Source organism: Hippichthys cyanospilos, chromosome 18 (assembly GCF_059441005.1).
Source record: "Hippichthys cyanospilos isolate Australia breed blue-spotted pipefish chromosome 18, RoL_Hcya_1.0, whole genome shotgun sequence".
NCBI classification, from domain to species: Eukaryota; Metazoa; Chordata; class Actinopteri; order Syngnathiformes; family Syngnathidae; genus Hippichthys; species Hippichthys cyanospilos.
This window is the reverse complement of record NC_142386.1, coordinates 10,568,716-10,592,182: the sequence shown is the minus strand read 5'-3', so window position 1 is coordinate 10,592,182 and position 23,467 is coordinate 10,568,716. Positions and strand designations below refer to the sequence as shown.

The window sequence follows — 23,467 nt, the reverse complement described above, 5'->3', positions numbered from 1 at the left end:
GAAAGCTCAGATGAAGTAGCTGTGCCTTCACGGACAGTTGAAAAAGAGCTTATCTAATTATTGCTTTAAGTTTATGACTTCCTTCTATAAATCATAGATGGTGTTAATGTTTTCTGTGCTTTAGAATTCTGCCGCGTTTACACTAAGCATGAGTAAATACACGTCTGAATACTGCTCCCCACACTGTGTAATAATTTATCAGACCATGTTTTGTCACATGCTTACCTCAACAGATTTAGTAAACTAGTGTGCTAAGAAGCAGTGAAAAAAATGGTGCTGTGTTACTACCCCCTGCTGAAAGAAAAAAGAATTGTATACTGTAGTGTGCACTGCGAAAAGACTACAGCATTTTCTACCAAAATGTAGGTGGCCATTTTGGTCAATTGTCATTTTATTTATTTATTTAACCAAAATTTAAAGTTAAATGACACATCTTCTACATCTGTCAATATCTAGTTCACAGAATCTTCTGTATCTTTGTTTCAAAATGTAAAAAAAAAAAAAAAAAAAATCCCCAGGTACCTGTTTATGTTCATAACAACAAATATGACACGTGTCAGAAAAGTTCCAGGACTGATGTCACAGGCAATATTTTTCCAACCCAACAACCTTCACGTTTTCCCTATCAATGTGCTCTTTCAATGCGACATTTCCATCATTTAGAGGGCGAGAAGGTTCTGTCAGGACAACCTATAGATGCTTCATCTTAACGACGTTCATAATATCTTGAGCATCTGACAGTTCCTGGCCAAAGAACATTATTCACTCGACAAAGCTTCATATATATATTTTTTTCTCTCTCTCTCTTTCCCAAGCAGGTAGATCAGTTTTGAAAACACAAAGTGCCGCTTTAATTTAACGCCATTCTGGGTGACTTCAAGAGAAAGGCAGAGGACACCCAGCAACGATGGTTAATCACAATAAACATAGACACAAGATCATGATTCACAAATACATTCCTTCAGATTTGGCAGATTTTTTTTCCCAACACTATTCTCTGCAGTGTCAATTTTGCAAGAACTTTGAGCATCATTCAAAAAAAGAGTTAAATCAGCAAATTACATCAGAAATATGAATTGCAAACATTTTTTCATCTAGCAGCTACTGCTTTATTATCCACAATAGATCAGGTAAACCAATTAAGTCAAATAGATAATGAATTAATTTAATTTGGGAAAAAGGCTGAATAAATGCAACAGATTCTGTATTCTGTAATAAATGTAAAGAGAGCTCTAGCTCACTGTGCGAGTCCGTACGTTAAACCATAGTTTGCCGAACTGCGAAACTGTTCTTAATTCGGTCGACTCGCGTCCACTTTAAATGAGGGTAAGCCCCGCCCTATGACGTAAAACAATGTAACCAATCAGCGTCATGGGAATATCTCCCGCTGATTACTCACTTGAGCTTGCGTGCGTGCGTGCATGCGCGCGCGCGAGCGAGTGAGTGAGCCAACTAGTTTTTGGCTAGCTTGTTAGCAGCTACGATTAGCATGCTTTTTCGTAACATTTAAAGACACTTCCTGTTCTCGCCAAAGACCTGCTTGACGTTCGCCATGAATGGGGACACCCGTTAAGAGGCTTGTCCCCTCCCCTAAAAATGTCAGAGAAGACCAGGGAGCCTCGCGAAATGATAAATTAATCATTCGCCAGTGTTGGAAAGTCTGGCTAGAGCTTACTTTTTTTTCTTTTTTTTTTAACATCTCTCGCTAGCATCCTGGGAAGGAAAGACCTGAGATTTTTTCGCGAGGAGTGGATGCGGAAGAAGGATATGAGGCAAGCCGGACGGCTAAAGCTAACTGTACGCTGAGCTCGGATTCAAATATGAGAAGCGTTCCAATAACGAGCAGAATTGTTCCTCCTGTCAAGAAAAAGTGAGCTCTCGTCTACATATTATAACAAATGAACGTTTAGGTCTTGCTTCTGTACTTATTGTTTATCCTGCTCACGGGAGTGATAGCGAGTAGATTTGATTGCAGCTACTGGAGGCCTGGTATTAGCCGGTTTTTAGCTTAAATGATCTCATGTTTAACACCGAATGTCAGCGTGTGTTTGCTGTGGCTATCGGTTCTGTCCAATACACACGCCGCGGTGGTAGAATGTGTCGGTGCTTCGAATGCCCCAGGTTGTCCCGATCATAACAAACATAGTCACAAGCTAAGCGAAACTAGTTAGCTTGCTAATGCCTCTAAGTAGATGTCATCTAGTTGGGAGAAAATTACCACAGGCCCTCAGAACTGAGATTTTAACAAGATTCATCATCCGCTCTGATTCCTTTCAGAGATATGTAAGTTAAACTATATTTTGTGTTGTGGTTGTAATTGTAGTAGTGCACAAGCACACAACATTCCAAGTGTGGTTTGATTTCAGACGTCATGCATTAGAGGGTGTACATGCAAAGTCGAGGGAAAATATATATCCTTCCCACCTTTTAAGGACATTAAAATACTGGGACAATTGGCTATTCAACTGGTTTCATTGCATTTGTTGATAACATGCCAGTTGGCTGAAGCAGTAGGATGAATCCTTAAGCGTCAAATTCATCCAAATGCTTCAGCACTCATTGGACAGTGTTTCACAGTGTACATGGACAATAACCCACTTTGCATAAATGTATACAGTACTGTATACAGTATGCTGTTATTTTGTTTGATCCTAAAGTCGTTTGAATCGTCAGTTGAACTATTTTTGATTTTTGGATTGCTCTTTTAACACTGATTGAGTATCCAAATCTTTGATACAAAACGTTTATAGGGTAATCCACTTGTTCCACCATTCCTCTCTACAACACTTAGTCTCGCTGTGACACTGTGACACTCTCGGTTCATTGTGAAATTTTACGCAAAAGCCTGAAATCTAATTTCGTGTGGCATGTTTTTTTTTGTTTTTTTTTTTTTACTTCAATGCGATTTTGTGTGCACTCGTGCTTATGGGCCGTTTCAGTTTCAAGTTTATTCTACCCATTCAGTATTTTGATCTCTCTTCTAGATGAGTGTTTTTTCTCACACTCGCTGGGTTGCCAATGTGCTACAAAATCACTCACCTGCAAACTCTTCAAGGATTAGGCTTGACTCGTGTGGCATCATCTGTGCGGGGAGAGAGCACACAGCGGTGCCAAGATGTGCAAAGACTCCTGACCTTAACTGACGTGTGTGCACATTGAAGAATTCAACGTGCATTTCCTCATGAGAAAGTCTCACTTGATTTTCCATCCCCAATGGAAGTGCCATCTTAGAGACAAGACACTGTGGCTGCTACTCCACAGTTTTCTCAGCGACCGTGTTGGAGCGACTCTTTCAGCTGTGGGTTCCCCCTGAAGGTGGAGAGATGGGCTCCCAGGCGCTTCAGATATTACGCCAGGGCGTGTGGGCCTCACTTACTGGAGGGTGGTACGTGGACCCCCATCAGAGCACCTTCTCCAATTGTTTCCATCTCTACCTTTGGCTATTTCTGCTGGCATTCCCCTTTCTGCTGTACATGGTGAGTGCATTTCAGTTCAATCACTCTACATTCTGAAATTGAGTTTGTTCAGTGTTGTAACTAATGTTGACCTCAGGAAATCCATGAAAAAGGGTCGTATTCATTTTTGTTAGCGATATTTTATTTCAGTTCTTTGCTTTTTTTTTAAACTATGAATCTTATTGAGTGACCATGTGGATGATATTTGCTATATCCTCCTAAGATCAGACTAACATTGAATTGCATCCCATCCAAACACATGCAACATCATTTTCAAGGCCAGGATGTCCTCTACTATGCATACTGGGACTTGGTAGGGTAGCTCCGAGACAAATTGAATACAGTATACCAAAAACAAATGTGTGTGAAAGTGAATAGGGAGAATATTAAAAAAAAAAAAAAAACTCCCTGTTTCATTCAAACTGGCCATGATGATAAATGCAGTAAATGCAGTGCATTTACTGCATTTATTAACTGTCCAAGACAAAGTACCAGTTTAATCATAAAAGTTTAACAATATTACTGCTGCTTTATCATACAAATTATTGCTTTACTAACAATTTATTGGCTCATAGCAGTGTATAGGAAGTGAATTAGGTTGGCACAGTGGCAAAGACAAACTACCCAGACTTTATTAGTTCTGATATTACTATTTCAAAAGGTTATAACTTTAAAATGACTAGAGGTAAAGGCATAACTGTAAATGTTGCTTGGTGCAATTTTGCTAGTTTTGTGTCCCTGGAAAAAAAAACACCTTATGGCATACATTACTTGTTTATAAGTCTAGCATACTTGGAAAATTTGTTTAAAAAATTCCCACTTCCATAAGCTACAGGCCCTGGGATATTTTTCTTCCATTTTTATTTTATAATAATAATAATAATAATAATAATAATGAATTAATAATAATACACACAGAGTGCCGTAGAACGCCTACAATACAGAGTAATCAGTGTAATCTATAGTAACACACATACTGTATATAGCACATATTATCACATATCAGAACGTACTTGTTGTTTATGGAAAAGTTGCTAAATGCCACTGGAATCTGTAGATAGGTGTATAATGAACCACTGGGATACCATTTCATGCCATTGCTGTGATTCCTATACCCACTGTGATTTATTTTATTTTTATTATTTGAAAAGCTGTGGGGTGCATTGTCCCAACGGTAGTGAAAGGGTTAAAGGCTTAATGGTTGTATTTTTATTCAAGTAATAGGCTGGACTCAAAATTGGGCCATTTGCAGAGTTTCTAGTGTGTATATGTTTTTAAAACGTGTCTTTTATTCTTTCCCATGTCACAGGCTTTCCCTGCCAGCTTGGTGATAGCAGGCTTATACTCCGCTGCGGTAGCCATCTTTTTCACCACCATCAAAGTAGTGAACTACCGGCTACATGCCATGTTTGATCTCGGGGAGATTATTGAAAAGAAACAGGCCTCGCTCACGGCCGAAGGTCCAAGAACAGAAGATGGGGACGAAGGTTCGGGTGGCCATGATGGGAGTCAGCCTAGGTGAGTGTTTGGCTTTTGAAAAAGATGAATGGTGTTAATTTGAGCAAAATATCCCGGCTTCAGGGATACCCATGCTGGTGTGGAGATGACTGTGTTTCGGAAGGTCAATTCCACGCCTCCAGTGCGGTGCAGCTCTCAGCATTCGCTGTTTGGACTCAACCAGGTGTCGGTGAGGAACATCAGGTTGTTTGCTTTGGTCAAAATGTTTTTTTACCAGCTTTTTATGTTGGCTTTTTTTGTTATCCAGGAGTTCTTGCCCCAACTTGAAGATTCAGGGGGGACAAAGGGTTAGTAAATGTTTTATTATTCCATGCTATAAAGCCATACCTCAAGTACTATCCACCCTTCCATTTTCTTAACCGCCTATCCTCACAAGGGCTGTGGGCCATCTGGTCCCCACCTCAGCTGTCTTTTGGCATTAGAGGGGGTACACCCTGAACTGTTTGCGAGCCAGTCGCAGTTTGAAGAACAGTGGACCCCTATGTTACAACGTCCCTGATTAACGTTATTTTCATATTGCGAGGTGGAATACTGAGTGTTTTTATCCCCTCTTTATGACATTTTCCCAGTTGTGAGACCAAAACAACTGTCATGACCATAGGGGCTTGGCTGTATTTATGTTGTTTTGAGTCAATCTGCTGGCGTTTTTAGGTAATTGCACATAGTACTATTTTGATGTTTTTAACTGGGGTTCTAAACGCATTAGCTATTTAACATAGGTTTGGATCGCCCGTCATATGACGAATTTGCTTTACGACCCCAACCGCAGAACGGATTAATGTCGTAACATGGGGACCCAGTGTACTATTATGCGTATTATGTAATTCGAAAGATTTAAACATTTTTTTCTTTGTTTACCTCAGATATCAAGGAGTTAATGCGAGAACAGGGAAGCAATAATGTGATCGTTACGTCGGCTCATCGTGAAATGCTGCGGCAGAGTTCTCAGGACACCATCAGTAAGTCTGCCTGTTTTCTCGAAACGTGCATTATACAGTTTATGCCAATTAGGCTCAGGATCCCTGGTGCCTAGCAGGGCAGAGAGAAAGTCCTCATGTCATTTGTATTGCATTGATAATGTTCAGAGTCCATCTGTATTTTATTCAGATTTTCATCCCTGTTTCTTTGCAGGGGCTCCAAGTGTAGTCCAGTCTTGCATTGCTGCTGCTCTGGGAGGTAATTTCCCAGGTCTTATTGGATTGTCCGGAGTGGCATCTGAATTTGGAGAGCCAGGAGAATATCTGTCCGTACCCCCTTCACCTTCCAGTCAAGAAGATGGAGGAGAGAAAGAGCCATCGCAGCAGGTGGAGATGCCTCAGAAGATTCCAGAGGACAATGAGTTAGCTTACTCCCCCCTCGGGCCTTCTACTGAGTCTGGGAGCCTTGGAGATACCCCCCTTAGCCCTCTTATAAAAAGTAGCTTGAGTGAAGAGCTGAGTGAAAATCTTTTAGGGTTGGGGCTGGACCCAGTTGTGTTTGTGCCTGGGACCGAGTACCCGGGCTGTCGTAGTGGGGTAGCATTAGCCGCTGGATCCACGGACAGCTGTTTCAGCGGCGGTGGTGCTGCCACTGATCGTGAGACACTAAGCACTGTTAGCAGCTACCGCAGTGAAAAAACGGACTCCACTCAACTTGAAAGTCCATCATTCAGCCAACCCAAGGTCACAGATGGACCAGTAAGTACTGCGGTGTCGATGTCGGGCGGCGAAGTCCTCGCAGACGTCGATGTGACCCAAGATGGCAGTGATACAGATAACCTGTCGGACAGCGTGTTACTGCGTTCCCCCTCCAAAGATACCTCCCCCAGCCAGGCGCTTGACAGGACACTTGTTGAAGGAGACGATTTACCATCTGTACCATGTGACATGATTGCACAACCCCCCGCTTTCCACAACTCTTCCCCCTCAAGTAGCGGCCATTCGGACATTTGCGATTTAGACAGGGCCGCCCCTGTCCCCCCCCTACCTCCGCCTCGGCAGGCCACTTCAGTGCCCTCAGGGCTGGCCCTGGGGTCAGTGTGCTCCGAGCCCTCTTTGCCAGTCTCCTCAACCCCCTTCCTGCTGTCCGATCAAACCGGCCAGCAGGTCGTGCGGCCCAAAGACTTGAAGCTGCTGCGGGCCAGCGGCAGTAGCGTGGGCCACAAACCGGGCCGACGGAAAGCTCCACGGAAGCGAGCCGGGGCCGGAAGCAGCAGTTTTGACTGCGCCTCTTACAGGCGTCATCACAATCATAGACAGCACAGAGATTACATCCCGGTGCGCAACAAACTCGGTGCCAAGGCCTACAGCGAGAGTCTCTTTGAGGATTCCAGCGATGAGGATGACGGCAGCGACATGAGTGCGGCGTCCAGTCTAGGCTCTCAGCGCCGCTATAGCTCGGATGACGACGACTCCAGTTCATCTACCTCCTGCTACTCCCCGGAACTGGCTAATGCCGGCGCCGCATTACAGCTCCCGCCGGCTGCTCAGCCTCCTACGCCACAGGAAGGGGATTTGGCTGAACCCGCCGGCCCCTCACATTGCCGTGTTGCTCAACGCTCGTCGAGCACAGCCAGCGCTAAGACGCACGCCAGGGTGCTCAGTATGGACGGGGCGGGTTCGAGTCAGAACAGCACAGCAGCTCCGCCCACTCTTCTTCCCTCCACCTCCACCCCTGCACCTCGCACCCTCACTATCTCAAAATCTGACTTGGAAGCTCGCACCATTCACATCGATTGCTTCCCTGTGTCTCATCCTCATCGGTTGGATTCTCTTGGAGGCTCTTGGACTGGCAACCAAATGGGCTGGCGAGCGGGAGAGTTGATGGAAGAGGGAGCGGTAGGGGGAGGTGAGCTGTTGTTTAGGTTGTTGTTTTTGTTTTCATGATAGTCAAATATACAGGCTGGTACCAATGATTTACAATATTGATGGAAAGTCAATTTATTTTAACTGATAATTACTTTTGCTCATGAGTAATTGTCAGACGCTTAAAAATTGCCCCAGTCTTCAGAACATCAACCTCTCAGCAGTAGATATGTGTGTGTTGCAGCCCCAATTCCTGTATTTACTTTAAAAAAAAAATGTTACATTCGTTCACAAATTATTAAATAAAGTCATTGAAATGAAGTCATTGAGGTTTTCCCTCCATATTCAAATTTATTATTTTTGTTTATTCCCCACCTTGCCATGATGTTTGGGTTATTCAAGCTTTCATCAACTACTTTAGTGTGAAATCATGGCACAGTCTGAAGCAGAATAATAATAATCCAAGGTATTTCATTTTTAATTTTTTGACTTCACGCTTTACCATTTGCCAGTCAACAAGCAACACTGTATGGCCTGCATTTTGTTACTATCCAACTGTATCATGACTTTGAGTATGAGTTACATTGGTCCCGTTTTTAGAATAAAAAAACTACTATTACCGCAGTATTCTATGTGGTACTTTATAAAGTGAATCTGTCTGCAGCTCTTGCTTCAGAAGATGGCAGCAAGCACGACTCAGTCAGCAGTGTGAAGAGGACCCAGGCCATCCGCAGGAGACATAATGCAGGGACTAACCCGACACCCCCGCCCTCCACCATGGGTTCCCCTCCCAGGTTAGTCCCACAAGGTAAGTTGTGATCAAACATAACTTTAATATCATTTCTGTTCTTAGCCTCCAGGATCTCCAACGGGCTCGGACATCCTCCCACTCGCGGACCCGCACCCTTCCCTCCGCCTTACAGTTTGCCTCGTCCCTTCTGCTCCCCCGCAGTGGCATCCACGAGGCCTCCACCTTCGACGATACATCAGAGGGGGCCGTGCACTACTTCTTTGATGAAAGCGGTGAGTTTGTGGATTTCAAGGAATGAGTTTCACGCGTTTGGAAAGCGCTGCTTGGCTCTTTTAGTGTCTGGAGATTAATGAGGAGATCAATGCAACTTTCATGTCTGTCAGTTAAATGCGAGGAGAGGGGCCATTTGAAGAATCAAAGCAGGGACACAGCTGGAAAATGATTCTTTTCTTTCATTATTCTGTCTGTTGTGTATCAGGAGTGAAAAGATCCTACACATTTGGGCCTGCTGGAGGAGGTTATGAGGACCCAGTTCAGTAAGTGACAGCACTTATGATTTGTTTCTATCCAAGCTTTAATTACTTTGAAAGAGCATTGCAAATACAACTAATTCACTATCGTGCGTGCAGGGAAAGGGAAAGGCAGTCCCAGTCCTCAAGCTTCACCTCCACAGAGGTCCAGGAGGGAGCACCAGTTCTTTCCATACTGCAGCCCAGACCAGTGGTCCTACAGGGCATGCAAGTACGCAGGGTTCCATTGGAAATGCCTGAGGTCAGAATTTCTTTTTTTTTTTTTTTTTTAATTATTAATTTTACATTTGTGTAAGCGTCTTCTAGAAATCATTGTATGCTTCTCCAATCTTTTCCAGTTCGACCTGGATCACGAGTCTCTGCAGGAGTCCCAAGAAAACACGCTGATGATTGAGGAGAAGGCTAAACCCAAACAATACTATCGCTTTTGGGTCCTTCCCGGGAAGTGGCTCCGGGTCCGCTATGATCGATTAGCACTTCTGGCCTTGTTGGATAGGTAAGGCTTTCGAGTTGAACAGATATAATACAATATTTGTATTATATACGATAATATTATATATTTATTATAATGTTCGTCTATTCCTAAATAATAAATATAGGTAGACTGTAACATTTTGCCTTTTTGAATCACCAGAAACCGACGTGTTGCAGAGAATGTGTTTGCTGTGGTGCTGGCCAGTCTGGTGGCCTTTCTGGGGTTCCAACTGTTGCTCCAGGGCTTTTTCAGGGACATCTGGGTTTTCCAGTTCTGCCTGGTCATAGCAAGTTGCCAATACTCCTTACTGAAGGTACACATATTTCTGAAATAAACATTTCTTAGGTGCTTTTCATGTCTCATGTGCAGCCAGTCATGTTCTTCAATGCAAATCTGTGATAAAATTATGAAAAGATGCCTCCTTTTTCTTTCTATTTTTTTTTCCAAAGAGTGTACAACCAGACGCAGCCTCTCCCATGCATGTGAGTATTGGCTTTGTCCTCCTTTTCAGAGCGTTCCATTTCACCTGCTTGTGATATTCTTTGTCCTTTTCTGTTGTGAACAGGGTCATAACTGGATAATTGTGTACAGCCGGCCTGTTTACTTCTGTTTGTGCTGTTTGATGATCTGGATCTTTGATTTGTCTGGCCGCTCTGGCAACCTGCAACCGTTCTCACTCTATGGCGTCACGTTCTTTTCTGCACACTTCTTGCTTTGTGTCAGAGATATGCTCCTGGGTAAATCTTCACACGTCATTTACATTGATTGTACTGAACGACCTATTTAGTAATAAAAAAGGACCTGAAGTTTTGATTTGCTTTACTGATTCTGTTTTATCCCCCCTTACAGTGTTCGCCTTATGTTTCCCGGTCATCTTCCTGTTTGGCTTGCTACCTCAGGTCAATACTTTTGTCATGTGTCTGTTGGAGCAGATCGACATGCACGTTTTTGGTGGAACAGGTAAGACTATAGATCATTGGCATTCACTGTGTATTAGTATGCCTTACCAGTGAAAAATACCAGTGAAAAAAATTAGCTTGAGCTGCATGCTTGTCCGCGCCATTGATCTTTTCGCCATTTTTCCTCAGCCACCACAAGCCCCCTCTCTTCGCTTTTCAGCCTCATACGCAGCGTGCTGGTGGCTGCTCTTCTGTATGGATTTTGCCTTGGTGCCATAAATGTGAGCACAGCATGAATAATTGTTCAATACCATGTCGAAAAATTGTAACCTGTTGCTACAGTGGTCAAATTCTCCGTTTTCTTCCCATTCGAAGGCACCATGGGGGGATGCACATGTGCCAGTACTATTTTCTGTGTTTTGCGGCCTACTGCTCGCCTTGTCCTACCACCTGAGTCGCCAAAGCAGTGATCCCACCATCCTGTGGTCAGTATATTTCTTCACACAGTCATTGAAAACAACTTGTTAGATTTGATGACAAACATCCAAGACACCTTGTTGAGGAATGCGTATATGAAACATTAAGTGTCTTTAAATAGAAGAAAAACACTTCAACTTTTAAAGACTCTTGGCAGTGCATTACACAACTGCAATTTATCAATTATTGAAATATTTACACATTTTTTAGAAAACCTTGAGGTTTGTTTTGGTACCACCTTTCCTTAATTATATTAGAACTTTTGAGCACAGTCGAAAACAATATAAGAAAACAATATAAGCACATTCATCAAACAACCTTTAAAAAATGTGGTTATTCACATTTGGGAGAAAAGAACTGCACACCATTGAAAGATTAGCAAAGGAAAATGGTAGATTTATTTTTGAACTCTGTTTTTAAATGTTCAACTTTTACTCCGTAAAACACCTTGTGTATGAAATTGAAGCGTGCTGCGGGAAATAATCCTATTTATTCAAATAAATATTTCATTGTTCACCTTCCTATGTGAGCAAAATAGAGTGACAGGCAAACCAACTAAATTTGCTTTTGTAAGATGGCAGAAGGCATAATAAACCTGTTAGGTACGTTTGACATGTTACGTTCCATGGTACGGTCCACCTATTATGTATGTTCCACGTGTTGCCATTTGTGCCATAGAATAAGTCGTGGCCTCTGTGAGTATATCAGCTTTGTGTTCAATTCAGTCAGCTCTTTTTCTCACTGAAAAGGTATAAATATTAGTTGAGTATTCAGGCTGGTAAAATCAAGGTTAAGCTCCTGAACAGCGGTTCCCATATTAAATTCCACACCCTTTTAAAATTCTTGTATCCATCTCGCTTGTCCATTCCAAAATTTGAAGTTGCCTCATTCTTTTTCCTCCTGCTTCATTTATATCAGGTCATTGGTCCGATCCAAATTATTCCCCGAGCTGGAGACTCGCACACCAGAAGAATCCCCAGTGGAAATCAAGGATCCTCTTCCAGAGAAACTCCGCGACTCTGTGGTAAAAATTAAGGCCTCCTCAACTTTACACCTCTGGTTTCAGAATGTCCTTCGCTTTAAAGCCTTTTGCTTTCTCAACTGTAGAAAGAAATTCTTCATTCTGACCTTGTCATGTGTCCGCTCATGGCTGTGATCACCTTCGCCATCAGTGCCAGCACAGTTTTTATTGCACTTCAGGTTTGTACAAGTTGAAAACATTATTCTGCCATTTTTCTCCACACAATTTAATACCAATTGCTGACTTTTTCCTCTCTGTGCTCTTGCCACACAGCCTGCACTCAGCTTTGTCTTGTACATCCTGGCGGGAGTTGTAGGCTTTATTACCCACTATCTCTTGCCCCAGCTCCGCAAACAGCTTCCATGGTTCTGCCTGGCTCACCCTGTGCTCCGATCCAAAGAGTACAGCCAGTTCGAAGTACGAGGTAAATGACTCATTGCAATTTATCCGCTCCAGCTCAAGTCACAGTGTAAAATATAAGGGCCATTATCAGCTTCTCTCTCTGGAGGCATCACAGAGGATTAAATGAAAACCAGCGAGGTCTCAAGTTGAAGTGCTGCTGAGAAATGCATTTAACCTCCATCAACTCTCAGGGATTTTCACAGTGCGCCAGCGCTAAATTCAGTTATTTTTCTTACTGTTGAACTTGCTTCACATTTTGAGAAGTTACAGTGGTGCTTGCTTGGTTGGGTCTCGGTTGTGTGTATGTGTTTTTTTTTCTTCTTGTCGGTGTTAAATAACACCACTGTCAATATGCATGCAATTTTCAAGACAAATAAACTCTCTGGATGTGAGCCTTGTATTTATTTGCCAATATGTTTTTGTTTGTTTCCCAGATGCTGCTCAATTGATGTGGTTTGAGAAGCTGTACGCGTGGCTTCAGTGCGTAGAAAAGTACTTCATCTACCCGGCGGTCGTGCTCAACTCCCTCACAACAGAAGCACGCACAGTTGGCCAGAACCATAAAGAGCTGGACATCTAGTAAGTCATGACAACAACACTGATGCACAATAGGTGGTTAATCGTTAAGACTGAACTGCTTCGCAACATATGTAATATCAGAAGAAATACAAATGAGATCACTGTTTACTATTAATGCCCAATGTCTGATCATGTCTTCTTGGCCTGTCTTCTAGTAGCCGAGCCCTCTTCATCTCAGTGGCTGGCATGAAGCTGCTGCGCTCGTCCTTCTGCGCCCCGTCACAGCAGTACGTCACGCTGTGCTTCACCACACTCTTCTTCCACTTCGACTACCCACACTTCTCCGAAACTTTCCTGATTGACTACTACTTCATGTCTGTTCTTTTCAGCAAGGTCAGTTCGGACAACATTAATAGTTTTAGCCTGCACAGTTTCTGTATAGTCTAAATTGAATTAAATTACAAAACACTTTTCTTTGATTTTTCAGATGTGGGACCTGTTGTACAAGTTACGCTTCGTGTTGACTTACATCGCTCCCTGGCAGATCACATGGGGCTCAGCTTTCCATGCGTTCGCTCAGCCCTTTGCAGTGCCACGTATCCTCAAATCTGATTCCGTGCAACAAAACATCAACAATTGCTCCATCTCCTCACAAAATACACTTAACTCAATTTCTCTGCAGACTCCGCTGTGCTTTTTGTGCAAGCCATCTTTTCAGCCATCTTTTCTACCCCTCTCAATCCGGTCTTGGGTAGTGCTGTGTTTGTCACCTCATACACCAGACCCGTTAAGTTCTGGGAGCGGGATTACAAGTATGTTGTTTTGAACTCTGCAACTTTATTTTTTTCACTCAAATATGGCACAGGAGCCATATACAGCCCGCTTCCTTATCTTTGCATTTAATTACAAAGTCCTGAAATATTTCTTCCTCAATTTGGTAGATTCAAATCTTTTCATTAGTTTTTTAACATATTTTTAAGATAACTTATTTTTTTGTTGATTTGTTGAAAATAGAACATTTGCATATATGTATGTACATAAATCTTGTGTAGAATAAAATATTTTACATATTTAAGTTTATTTTTTGACCACCTTCATTACCAATGACCTGGTCTGTTTTAAATATCAAATGTTGCCCTTAATCAAAAACAGTGCCACACAATCCATGCTAATATGTTTCTGTGTTGACAGCACCAAGCGAGTTGACCACTCCAACACCAGACTTGCCACTCAACTGGACCGTAATCCAGGTATATACGCTAAAACCATACATCATATTGTCACTTTTTTTTGGGGGGGGGCGGCGGGCATGGTTGAGGGGATGTAAAATGCTTTGGTGCCACCTTTTCCCGCCAGGTGCCGACGACAACAACCTTAACTCCATTTTCTACGAGCACCTGACGCGTTCGCTGCAGCACAGCCTTTGTGGAGATCTGCTGCTTGGCCGCTGGGGCAATTACAACACTGGCGACTGCTTCATTCTCGCCTCAGACTACCTCAACGCGTTGGTGCATATTATCGAGATTGGCAATGGTCTGGTCACCTTCCAGCTGAGGGGTCTGGAGTTCAGAGGTCAAGAGCAATTAACATCCTAAAATTGTAGAAAGAAATTAGTAAATACAAGAAATAAATGTAAAAACTTTTTTAGTATCTGCTTGAATGGTATAAGAATAAACTGTATGGCCTTAGGCACTTTAGAGCTCAGCTGAATATCTGAAGTGTTTTCACCGAGCATGCAGCTATTTACAGAAAACCAGACACATTATGCATATACAGCTGGCAAAGTCATCCTGAGTTCTCAAATTGCATCTGATTTTATTTTGAAAAAAAGTCAAGTTTACAGATCCAGATTTATTGGAAGTTAAGGGAAAACGACCATTACTCTGATTTTAGTCACTTGATATTTTTTGTATTGGATTCCTCCTGTAATGATTAATAGATTCACCACCCTCAGAAATGCGGTATATGATTGGTTGGCAAATGCTGCACAGCTACAGTACATGTATTATTACATGTGTAATTTGCTGAGAGGTTTGACTCTTCTGCAAGCTACAACCACAAAATGTTTCTGAATTGAGACCTTTCTGACAAAACTGCAAATTATCGTCTCTGCAAAGGCAAAATTGTGATTCAGCTCTTGTCTTGTATTGCATGATGCATTTTACATCAACTTCATCTTCTCCCCTCAGGCACCTACTGTCAGCAGAGGGAAGTGGAGGCCATCACAGAAGGCGTGGAGGAGGACGAGGGCTGCTGCTGCTGCGAGCCGGGTCACCTGCCTCACATGCTGTCCTTTAACGCTGCCTTCGGGCAGCGCTGGCTCGCCTGGGAGGTGGCGGCCACCAAGTACGTGCTGGAGGGTTACAGCATCAGTGACAATAACGCCGCCTCCATGTTGCAAGTGTTTGACCTCCGCAAGATTCTTATCACGTACTATGTCAAGGTGAGATGTCCAGACAATATGGTGTACCATTGAGTAGTTTTACAATTTAATCAGTTTGTTATCAAAACAAATAAAGACGAATAAGAAATAGTGAAGTTGGGGATTTTAAAATTTGATTCCCCTACAGCAAAACTAATCTTAACTTTATCCTGTAATTTTGCTTAGGCCACATACAGTATCTGATTTACCTCCAGTATAGAGTGTGCCTTTTCTTGAGGAGTAGCTTTGAGTAGTTTGGCAGAACTTATTTTATCAATACAGTAGTTGAAATATACAAGCGTAATTTAGAAGCTCGTCAACCACATACAAAATTAATGAATTAATAAAAACAATTTGTAACGCTAATTGTTTTTTTTTCAGTCATGTCATTCACTCAACCAGAAAAGGTGTTTTGCATCCTTCCTTTTGTTTTGATGAGTGACCAACGATGCTCCCATTGAACATGACATGTAAAACTTGAGATTAGCCTTCAGAATTTATCAAGCACATTTTTATATCCTTAATAGTTTTCGAGATATTCAATGTCAAAATGTGCCCAAGAATTTTGAACTCCCTACTTATCAATTACTGATGTTTACTCCATTCAATTTGCACCAAGTTGTGATTAGGCACTGCATTGGTATATTACCAACAAAGATTGCTGTTTGTTATTGCCAAAGCAGTCCAACACCATTTTTTTCTGCCCTTGCTTGTTTACTTGTTCTTTTGATTTCTACCGAAGACCAACAAGACAGCAAGGTTGTCAAGACTGAATTAATTGTACCCTCTGTTGGTAGTGAAACCCATTATGGCTACATTGATTTTCAAGACACTTAACGAAATAACTTTGTTTACAAATGTCTGATTAAGCAGTTTCCACCGCGCACCACCACAAACTTTTTGATTAAAAACGATTTACCATGCCCATTTATTTAGATCAGTGAAATTTACTTCAAAGCACATTTTAGTCTGAAACAAATGTATCTGTTAATGCTTCAGAGCATCATTTACTATGTGAGCCGATCACCCAAACTGGAGGAATGGTTGGCTAACGAGACGATCCAGGAAGCCTTGCGACCTTGTCTAGGACCCAACTATGTCGACAGTGACCCCACCTTCAACTTGAACATCGACGAGGACTACGACCACAGGGCCTCCGGCATCACACCGTCCTCCTTCTGCATGATTTACCTGGACTGGATTCAGTATTGCAGCAGCAGGCGTCAAACGGTTTGTCCCTCTATGGTTTTTATGTCTAAGTACTTATACAAGTATTATCAACTGATGTAAAGTTAAGTCAGGAGTTTTATTTGAGTTGCTTTAACCTACTTGTTTTGTGTTGCAGCCTGTCATAAGTGATCGAGATTCTCCTCTTGTCAGTCTATGTTTTGGCTTGTGTATCCTGGGAAGAAGAGCCCTGGGCACTGCCTCCCACAGCATGTCTGCAAGGTGAGTGCATAGACTCGGACTGGACTACATTTGGTTTTATGCTTCTGCTGTGCAAGAGTTCCTTTCCCTGCTGTTGTTTTGGACAGCTTGGAGCCGTTCCTCTATGGCTTCCACGCACTCTTCAAGGGAGACTTTCGCATCACATCTCCACGGGACGAGTGGGTCTTCGCAGACATGGACCTGTTGAATCGAGTCGTGGCGCCTGGAGTGCGGATGTCCCTTAAGTTGCATCAGGTAGTGCTTTTCTAACCAGCAGGAAACATCTTCACAAGAGGAAAACCATGCCTTGAGGTTTCCATTCCGACACCTGTTGTGCTCTCCCCCAAGGACCACTTTACATCCCCAGATGAGTACGAGGACCCTGCGGTGCTGTATGACGCCATCACCACCAACGAGGAGAAGATGTTGATATCACACGAGGGCGACCCCGTTTGGCGGAGTGCCATCCTTGCAAACATGCCCTCGCTTCTGGCACTGCGACATATAATGGACGACGGCAGCGATGAGTACAAAATTATCATGTTGAACAAGAAGTTCCTCAGCTTCCGAGTCATCAAGGTTGGGCATCCTCCATTTTGTTTGTTCACTTAATGGTCAATTTGTCCTAAGGGGTCCATTAAGCACTCGGACAATTTTAGGCCTTTTTCAAAATAATCAGCCAGAGTTTTGCCGATTAAACACCAATACATTCTTACTTCCTCATAAAAGCTGTTCACTTGGTAAGTGCAGTTGAATTTTGCTGCAAGCCCCGGCAAATCTTGAAGCCGCCTTTCAGAAAGAAAGAACAATATTCCACCTGTCACTAGAGGTCGTGGCATGTATCCAAAAATAAAAATGTATTCTTTTCTGTTTTTTTTTTTTTTTTTACAGAGAAAATTTTAATTTATTGACTGCAATAGATGTCAAAGATCCATTTTTACTAGGCTGGCAGGAAATGATTTAAAATCCCTACAAAAGTGAACATTTTGCAATACCATACTGTTACTTCAGTCTTTTTGTATGCAGACAAGAAAACAAACTCTTTTTTTTTTTTTTTTTTTTTTTGTACTTCATTGCTAGTATCTTTTACTTATTTTATTTATGCAATTGTCAACACTCACACTAATGTAAAATGTATGAACACTCCAGTCACCTCTGGCAAACGGAATACATTTTTCCTTTTGAGTTCCACCAAACACGGCTGACCAGCCTTGTGCTCTTCCTGCAGGTGAACAGAGAGTGTGTGCGCGGGCTGTGGGCGGGGCAACAGCAGGAGCTGGTATTCCTGCGCAACCGCAACCCCGAGCGGGGCAGCATTCAGAACGCCAAGCAGGCCCTGAGAAATATGATCAACTCGTCGTGTGACCAGCCCATCGGCTACCCCATCTACGTGTCCCCCCTCACCACCTCGTATGCAGGTGGACACGGTCAACTGCGGTCCGTGTGGGGGGGGCCTGTCAGCCCACATAACATTTACAACTGGCTCATCAATAGCTGGGACAGGTGCAGTATGCTGTTTTACACAAGACCTCTCATGGTCACGCATAGTGAGCGTTTACAAGTTGGTTGCTCTACAGGATGCAGAAAGGATGTGGCGCCGGTTGCAACAGTGGAGGAAACATCGAGGACTCTGATTGCGGCGGCGGTTCCACCTCCATCACAACCAATGTTGCTATCCACACCACCCAGAGCACGCCAGCTTCAGGCCTTCCCCAGCCACACATCACCACTATGCAGCCCTCATTGGGTAAAGGGATCTACTCATTAAATACCAAAAGTAAATCAACAAGTTAAGCTGAGACAGTTCGGGATTCACAAAGCTATACTATGGTTGTCAGGGATCAAACCCACAAACTTCTGGTTGGGCGACAAGTAGGCTACTCTGCTGCTAATTCTCCTCCCCTGGATGATGCTTTATGACCATCAATTCACAGCTGTGAATTTTCAATGATTTATAGCAATTTTTTGATATTTCTCTAAATGTTTAAAACCAAGTAAATTTGAAGGTATTTCAAAACTTTTGGCGTACTGTATTTGAAATTGTTTTACATTTGTTAAAATTATGTATTTAAAATGATTAATGAATAGTAAAATAAAAGGAGAAGCAACTAAATTAATTCAACAACTTTTTTCTTGGTCATCATAACATTTGCTCATCCCCGGTATACAGCAGCGCCACATAACTACAGCATATATGTTTTTACAAAGTAATATGCTGTGGATGTTATATTTTCAAAAGAAAAATCTTAACTCAGTCATCACAGGTTGCAATTGCGTTGTTGTTTTCACCGATCAGGAACGGACAATCCAGTCGGTCCAACCCAGAACTGGCCTCACCACCCCCAGCCACTCCCTCTGGCTCTGCTCAGCCAATCAGAAGGCAGAATGGAAGCGGGACTGCTCTCATCCCTCCAGCGCACGTCCTCGATCCAGGGCCTGCTGGGTCAGCAGCTGTCCAACTCGCAGCTCTCCTTCAGTGGCTCGGTGGCACCGCCCCCTCTGTCTCTGCCTGAGCGTTTCTGCCCCACCAACTTCCTGGAGAATTCAAGCCACAGGGCGAGCCAGCGGGCTGGCCTCGCCCAGGGCAACGTGCTCTACTTCGAGAGCCACTTTGGCAAGTGGAGTTTCTCCGGCAGAAAGGGTTTTAGCGGACCGGCGGCAGAGAGCGATGGAGGAAGCGTCAATGCCATACGCACGCAGGTGAGGAACACCATCTGGAAGGGGGGTGATGGCCATGATTCCATTTTTCAAAAACTCAATCACGCTAGTTTTCTTTCATAATTAAGTTTAACACTTATTCTTTTTACGTTTCACGTTTTAATCATTGGTTTGTGAATCTGTCAATGTTTTAAAATATATATACACAAATTTTACACAGACAGTCACAAAACCTATGTTAGACTGTGTTTTTTTTCCATACTTAATACATTAACACCATTATTGTCAAGCAAATTAATGACAATGAAATTACTTGGGCCTTAAGTGCCAACAACATTATTTGTCACTTTCTTCATCACAGTGGGGAACAGCGTTACTTATCACTAAAGATTTCACTTGTTTGACTTGAAAGGAAGTCTTTGAAATTGGTCACATGCTGACTTGTTGCTCTTTGAATTTGTGATATAAATCAGAATGAGGTAGCGGGCAGCTAGGCATCCTCCCAATAGTTTTCTTGCCATGCCCGTCAGCCATTGAAGCAAAATTAATAGGATGACACAGCATGCTTCTAGTCGGTCTGAACTATGAGTTCATCACTGGAGTAATGCAATCCACATTTACAGTGTTTCATAAAAAATGAAAAGTTGACTGGATAAAATGACAGATTTATTGCAAAATTGCTTTAATGAACAAGCCTTAAGGCAGTGCATAATTTGGGGGGGGTGATGACCCCGACCCCAGGGAAAATACTTTGTTTTTGTCATGCAAAGTGTAATTGCAATAAAATAAGAATTCTTTTTTTCTTTTCATGTTTCAGGCACTTGATGCACTTGGTTATTTTTTCAGATTCAACTGAGCTGTAACCCGTATAACACTGTAAAAAAAATAATTTGTTGTTGAAAGTTTATTCTTAATTTCTTTTTCTTTTGTTAATGTTAAGAAGGATACAGGTTTAGGTATACATATAAAATTGCTATAGATAATCTTATTTATAGTCAGCACGTTGAGTGGGAGGGGGCGTGAAAGGTTTTCTCTTTCCTGGCAAAATATATTTGAGAAGCACTGCCTTAAGGTTAAACCTCAAAGTGTTTAGCAAGTTATAAATTAATTATAGTAGTTAAGTAAACAGTCTCTGGTGTTAGTCACTAATAAGGCCAATGTACAGCTTGTTTTTGATGCTTCTCTCTCAAACACACATGATTCAAATGATTAGGATCATTTTCATGCCCCTGCGGAGAGAAACCTGAAAATTATATTTATTAGTGCATTGTTCATCTAACTTTGTTTTAGCATAAGCCTAACCAATAAGACCAAATTATTTAAGTATTAAAAAATGTAATATTATTTTCAGACAGATTTATTGTTGTTGATCAGTAAAAAAAAAGGAAATACAAAGAATACAGAAAATTTACATATTAATTTGCAATATTTAGGGCAGGGATGTCCAATCTGGGTCCCCAAGGGCATGTTTTTGATGTTTCTGTCCACCAACACTTCATTCAAATTTGTATGTTGTAGAGAATTATTGTCACACAATATAGCACGAAACCAGTGAAATTCTTACTCTGTTCCCCTCAGCAAACAGAAGATGGCAGCCACGGTGGGCGCCATCATTCTAATCAATAACTATTTGATAAATAATAGAACAAATGCAAATGATCAGCTCAGCAGCAAGCTCAATAAAGCCTGATAATGATCCAGATCATATGAATCAGATCCGTTGGAGGATGGAAATATCAATAACTTGCAGGATAGTTACCCTCGAGGACTGGATTTGGACACCCCTAATTTAAGGTATTTAGTTTAAAAAAAAAAAAAAAAAAAAACATTTGTTTGTTTTTTGTTGGGTTTCTTTTTGCCATCTTGTCTGTGCCATCCACTCTCGACACTTTTGGAGGAGTGTGATGTTGCGCCATTGTTTTAAAATATGGTATAATGTCACTTTAGTTTACCATGGTTTGTACCTGTGGTGCACTCTATTTCATTTATTCATTTATTCAAAAAGAAAGGTATATTCATTAATTCCACATGACATCACCGACTGAAACACAATGTTTGCACATTTCTGAATTTTTGACCACATCCACTTTTCACAGCCTCCGCACCCTGCCCCTCCACAGGAGGCCAGTCCTACCCAAGATCCACTTGGAGCAACGCGGTTGGTGGAATCCTGCCTTGTACCAGTAGGGGACGCCTCCGCGCCGCCTGACGAATCCACAGAGTTGCCTTTACTCGAGCACCTGCGCTGATGAATGACGACGCCCACCAACCCTCCCCCTGGGTAACAGCACACTGGACACCTCCACCCCTCTCCCACCTTATTGCAACAAGTCTTCTGGACTCATTCCATCAGTTTTTATTACATCTAGTTCCACAATAGAGAGGGTTTTTTTTCCAGCTCCCAACAGGTATACACTCCCTTCTTTGCAGTCTCTTGACTTAAATTCCCAATGTTGTATGTGTGAGTGCGCGCGTCTGCGTGTGAGTGTGTGCTAACAGGCCAGGAAGGCCAGTGCAATTATAAGGGATCTTTTTCTTTCCTTTGCTTGAAGATTGTTTATTTTTATGAACTGGAACATGGGGGGTCAGTGTGAATACCACAAGAAGCCTTGTTCACATTTCCTCCCAACTCAGAAGTTCTTCTCCCAACTACGTTTAGGTCAGAGGAATAGAACAAACTCTATACACCCCTAAATCGGACCGTTCTAATGGCGAAAAGGAACACTCCCTCCCCAAGCTGGCACGTGGTGTTCGGACCGCTTGTTTACAGCCTCCGAGACATTGTGTTGATCACAAACTTGGCAAACGAAGCATTTTTCTTCAGTTCGGAGGAATATTCTTTTTTTCTTCTTCTTCTTTACTTGAAGATGGTGGTGAGACGCTCGTTGTTGGCGCCATATCGGACAGTCAGAAACACCCACCTGTATCACCTGGGGGGGCGGGGGCTGTTTCCTCGTCACTCCTACTGCTTCTGCATCTCGCTACTAATAACTAGTAAACAGAGTCATTACTACTTGAATCCAGCGTTTTAGTTGGAACTGCAGGATAAAAACTGAAAACAAAGGAGGAATATTTATTGGAGTAATACGGTCTTACATATTGGGATGTTTGTATTGTGCGGACTTGCTTTTCTTTGTATTATCGTGCTGATATGCTTTTTTTTTGTATTATCAACCTCTCTTTCAAACCAGTATCACGATGTTCATCTCAATAGGGGCTCCTGCGTGCGTGTACGACGTAACTGGAAGGACAGGGCAAAGTCACATTGTGTTGGGTTCCCCTCTTGCACTCTTCCTCTCTTTGGTTCCACCACAGTCATCAGCTAATGCAGTAGAATATAAAGTAAGACCCGTTGAAATCATCCCTTATTCATCCTACCAAAATCCCGCAAATTTGGAATGCTGAAGACCCAAATTCTTCTGCTGTCATGCCAAATTGCTGCAACTTTGGCAGGCCGCTAAAATTCTTCTACAATTCCAAATAATTAGAATGTTGGTGGCCAACATTCTCCCGCTCAAATCCCAAGTAGCCCTCACAACATGTTTACTTTGTCTAACAGCAGCAGTCAGTCGAACTTTTTTTTTAAAATATAAACTTTGCTCAGAGAAAGCAAAGCACAAAACGGCAGTCATAGCTGAGTGTCAGTTGAAATGAAATAAAAAGGGATTTTTTTAATCTCTCCAATTATGTACAGCATGTTTCATATATAAATACAGAATATATTTAAATATAAACCTATTTTATTATGATTGGAAATTTGGGGTTATTTTCTGTTTAAGACACTGAGTCAGTTTAAGATGAGCGAGGGGTTAAAGCTTCACATTTGAAATGTGCAATTTGGGAAGATTTGGTATTTGGTTACTTTTTTTTTTAATACTCTATCACCATCTGCTTTTGTTTAATTATTCTCAACGGGGAGTCTTTTATTTAAGTCAATGTTCAATGTTCTGTACAGTTTTATAAAGTAATTTTTTCTTCTATTTAAATTAAACGTTTTTGTGTCTTTGTTTGCAGCTTCAGTGTCCTAGTTCATATATATTTGTTCTCTTTTCGAGTTGACCAACTTTCCTAAATCTCAAGTATAGTTAACTGGTAAGGTTTTGAAACCCAATTCTTTTTCTAAAATCCC

General features: G+C 42.1%; 1 protein-coding gene across 2 annotated transcripts; it reads left to right on the top strand.

Annotated features, from left to right (window-relative positions):
• The first annotated feature begins 1,453 nt into the window (after window positions 1-1,453).
• LOC148408916 (pecanex-like protein 3) lies at window positions 1,454-23,450 on the top strand. 2 transcript variants are annotated; one of them, XM_088441146.1, is made up of 36 exons: window positions 1,454-1,870; window positions 2,985-3,476; window positions 4,765-4,973; window positions 5,037-5,142; window positions 5,221-5,260; window positions 5,837-5,932; window positions 6,105-7,799; window positions 8,421-8,550; window positions 8,610-8,779; window positions 8,986-9,043; window positions 9,137-9,278; window positions 9,376-9,533; window positions 9,672-9,825; window positions 9,962-9,994; window positions 10,078-10,249; window positions 10,362-10,472; window positions 10,601-10,692; window positions 10,787-10,896; window positions 11,807-11,912; window positions 11,996-12,088; window positions 12,183-12,333; window positions 12,746-12,890; window positions 13,046-13,223; window positions 13,318-13,426; window positions 13,513-13,642; window positions 14,022-14,080; window positions 14,187-14,402; window positions 15,020-15,273; window positions 16,252-16,482; window positions 16,598-16,701; window positions 16,788-16,935; window positions 17,029-17,259; window positions 17,909-18,183; window positions 18,258-18,427; window positions 18,977-19,380; window positions 21,459-23,450. In XM_088441146.1, the coding sequence occupies exons 2-36, from the start codon at window positions 3,324-3,326 to the stop codon at window positions 21,585-21,587; spliced, it is 6,762 nt and encodes a 2,253-aa protein (XP_088297272.1). In that variant the 5' UTR covers window positions 1,454-1,870; window positions 2,985-3,323; the 3' UTR covers window positions 21,588-23,450. The 2 variants fall into 2 exon arrangements, with proteins under 2 accessions (XP_088297272.1, XP_088297271.1); XM_088441145.1 differs by having other exon boundaries at window positions 21,435-23,450.
• Window positions 23,451-23,467: the final 17 nt, after the last annotated feature.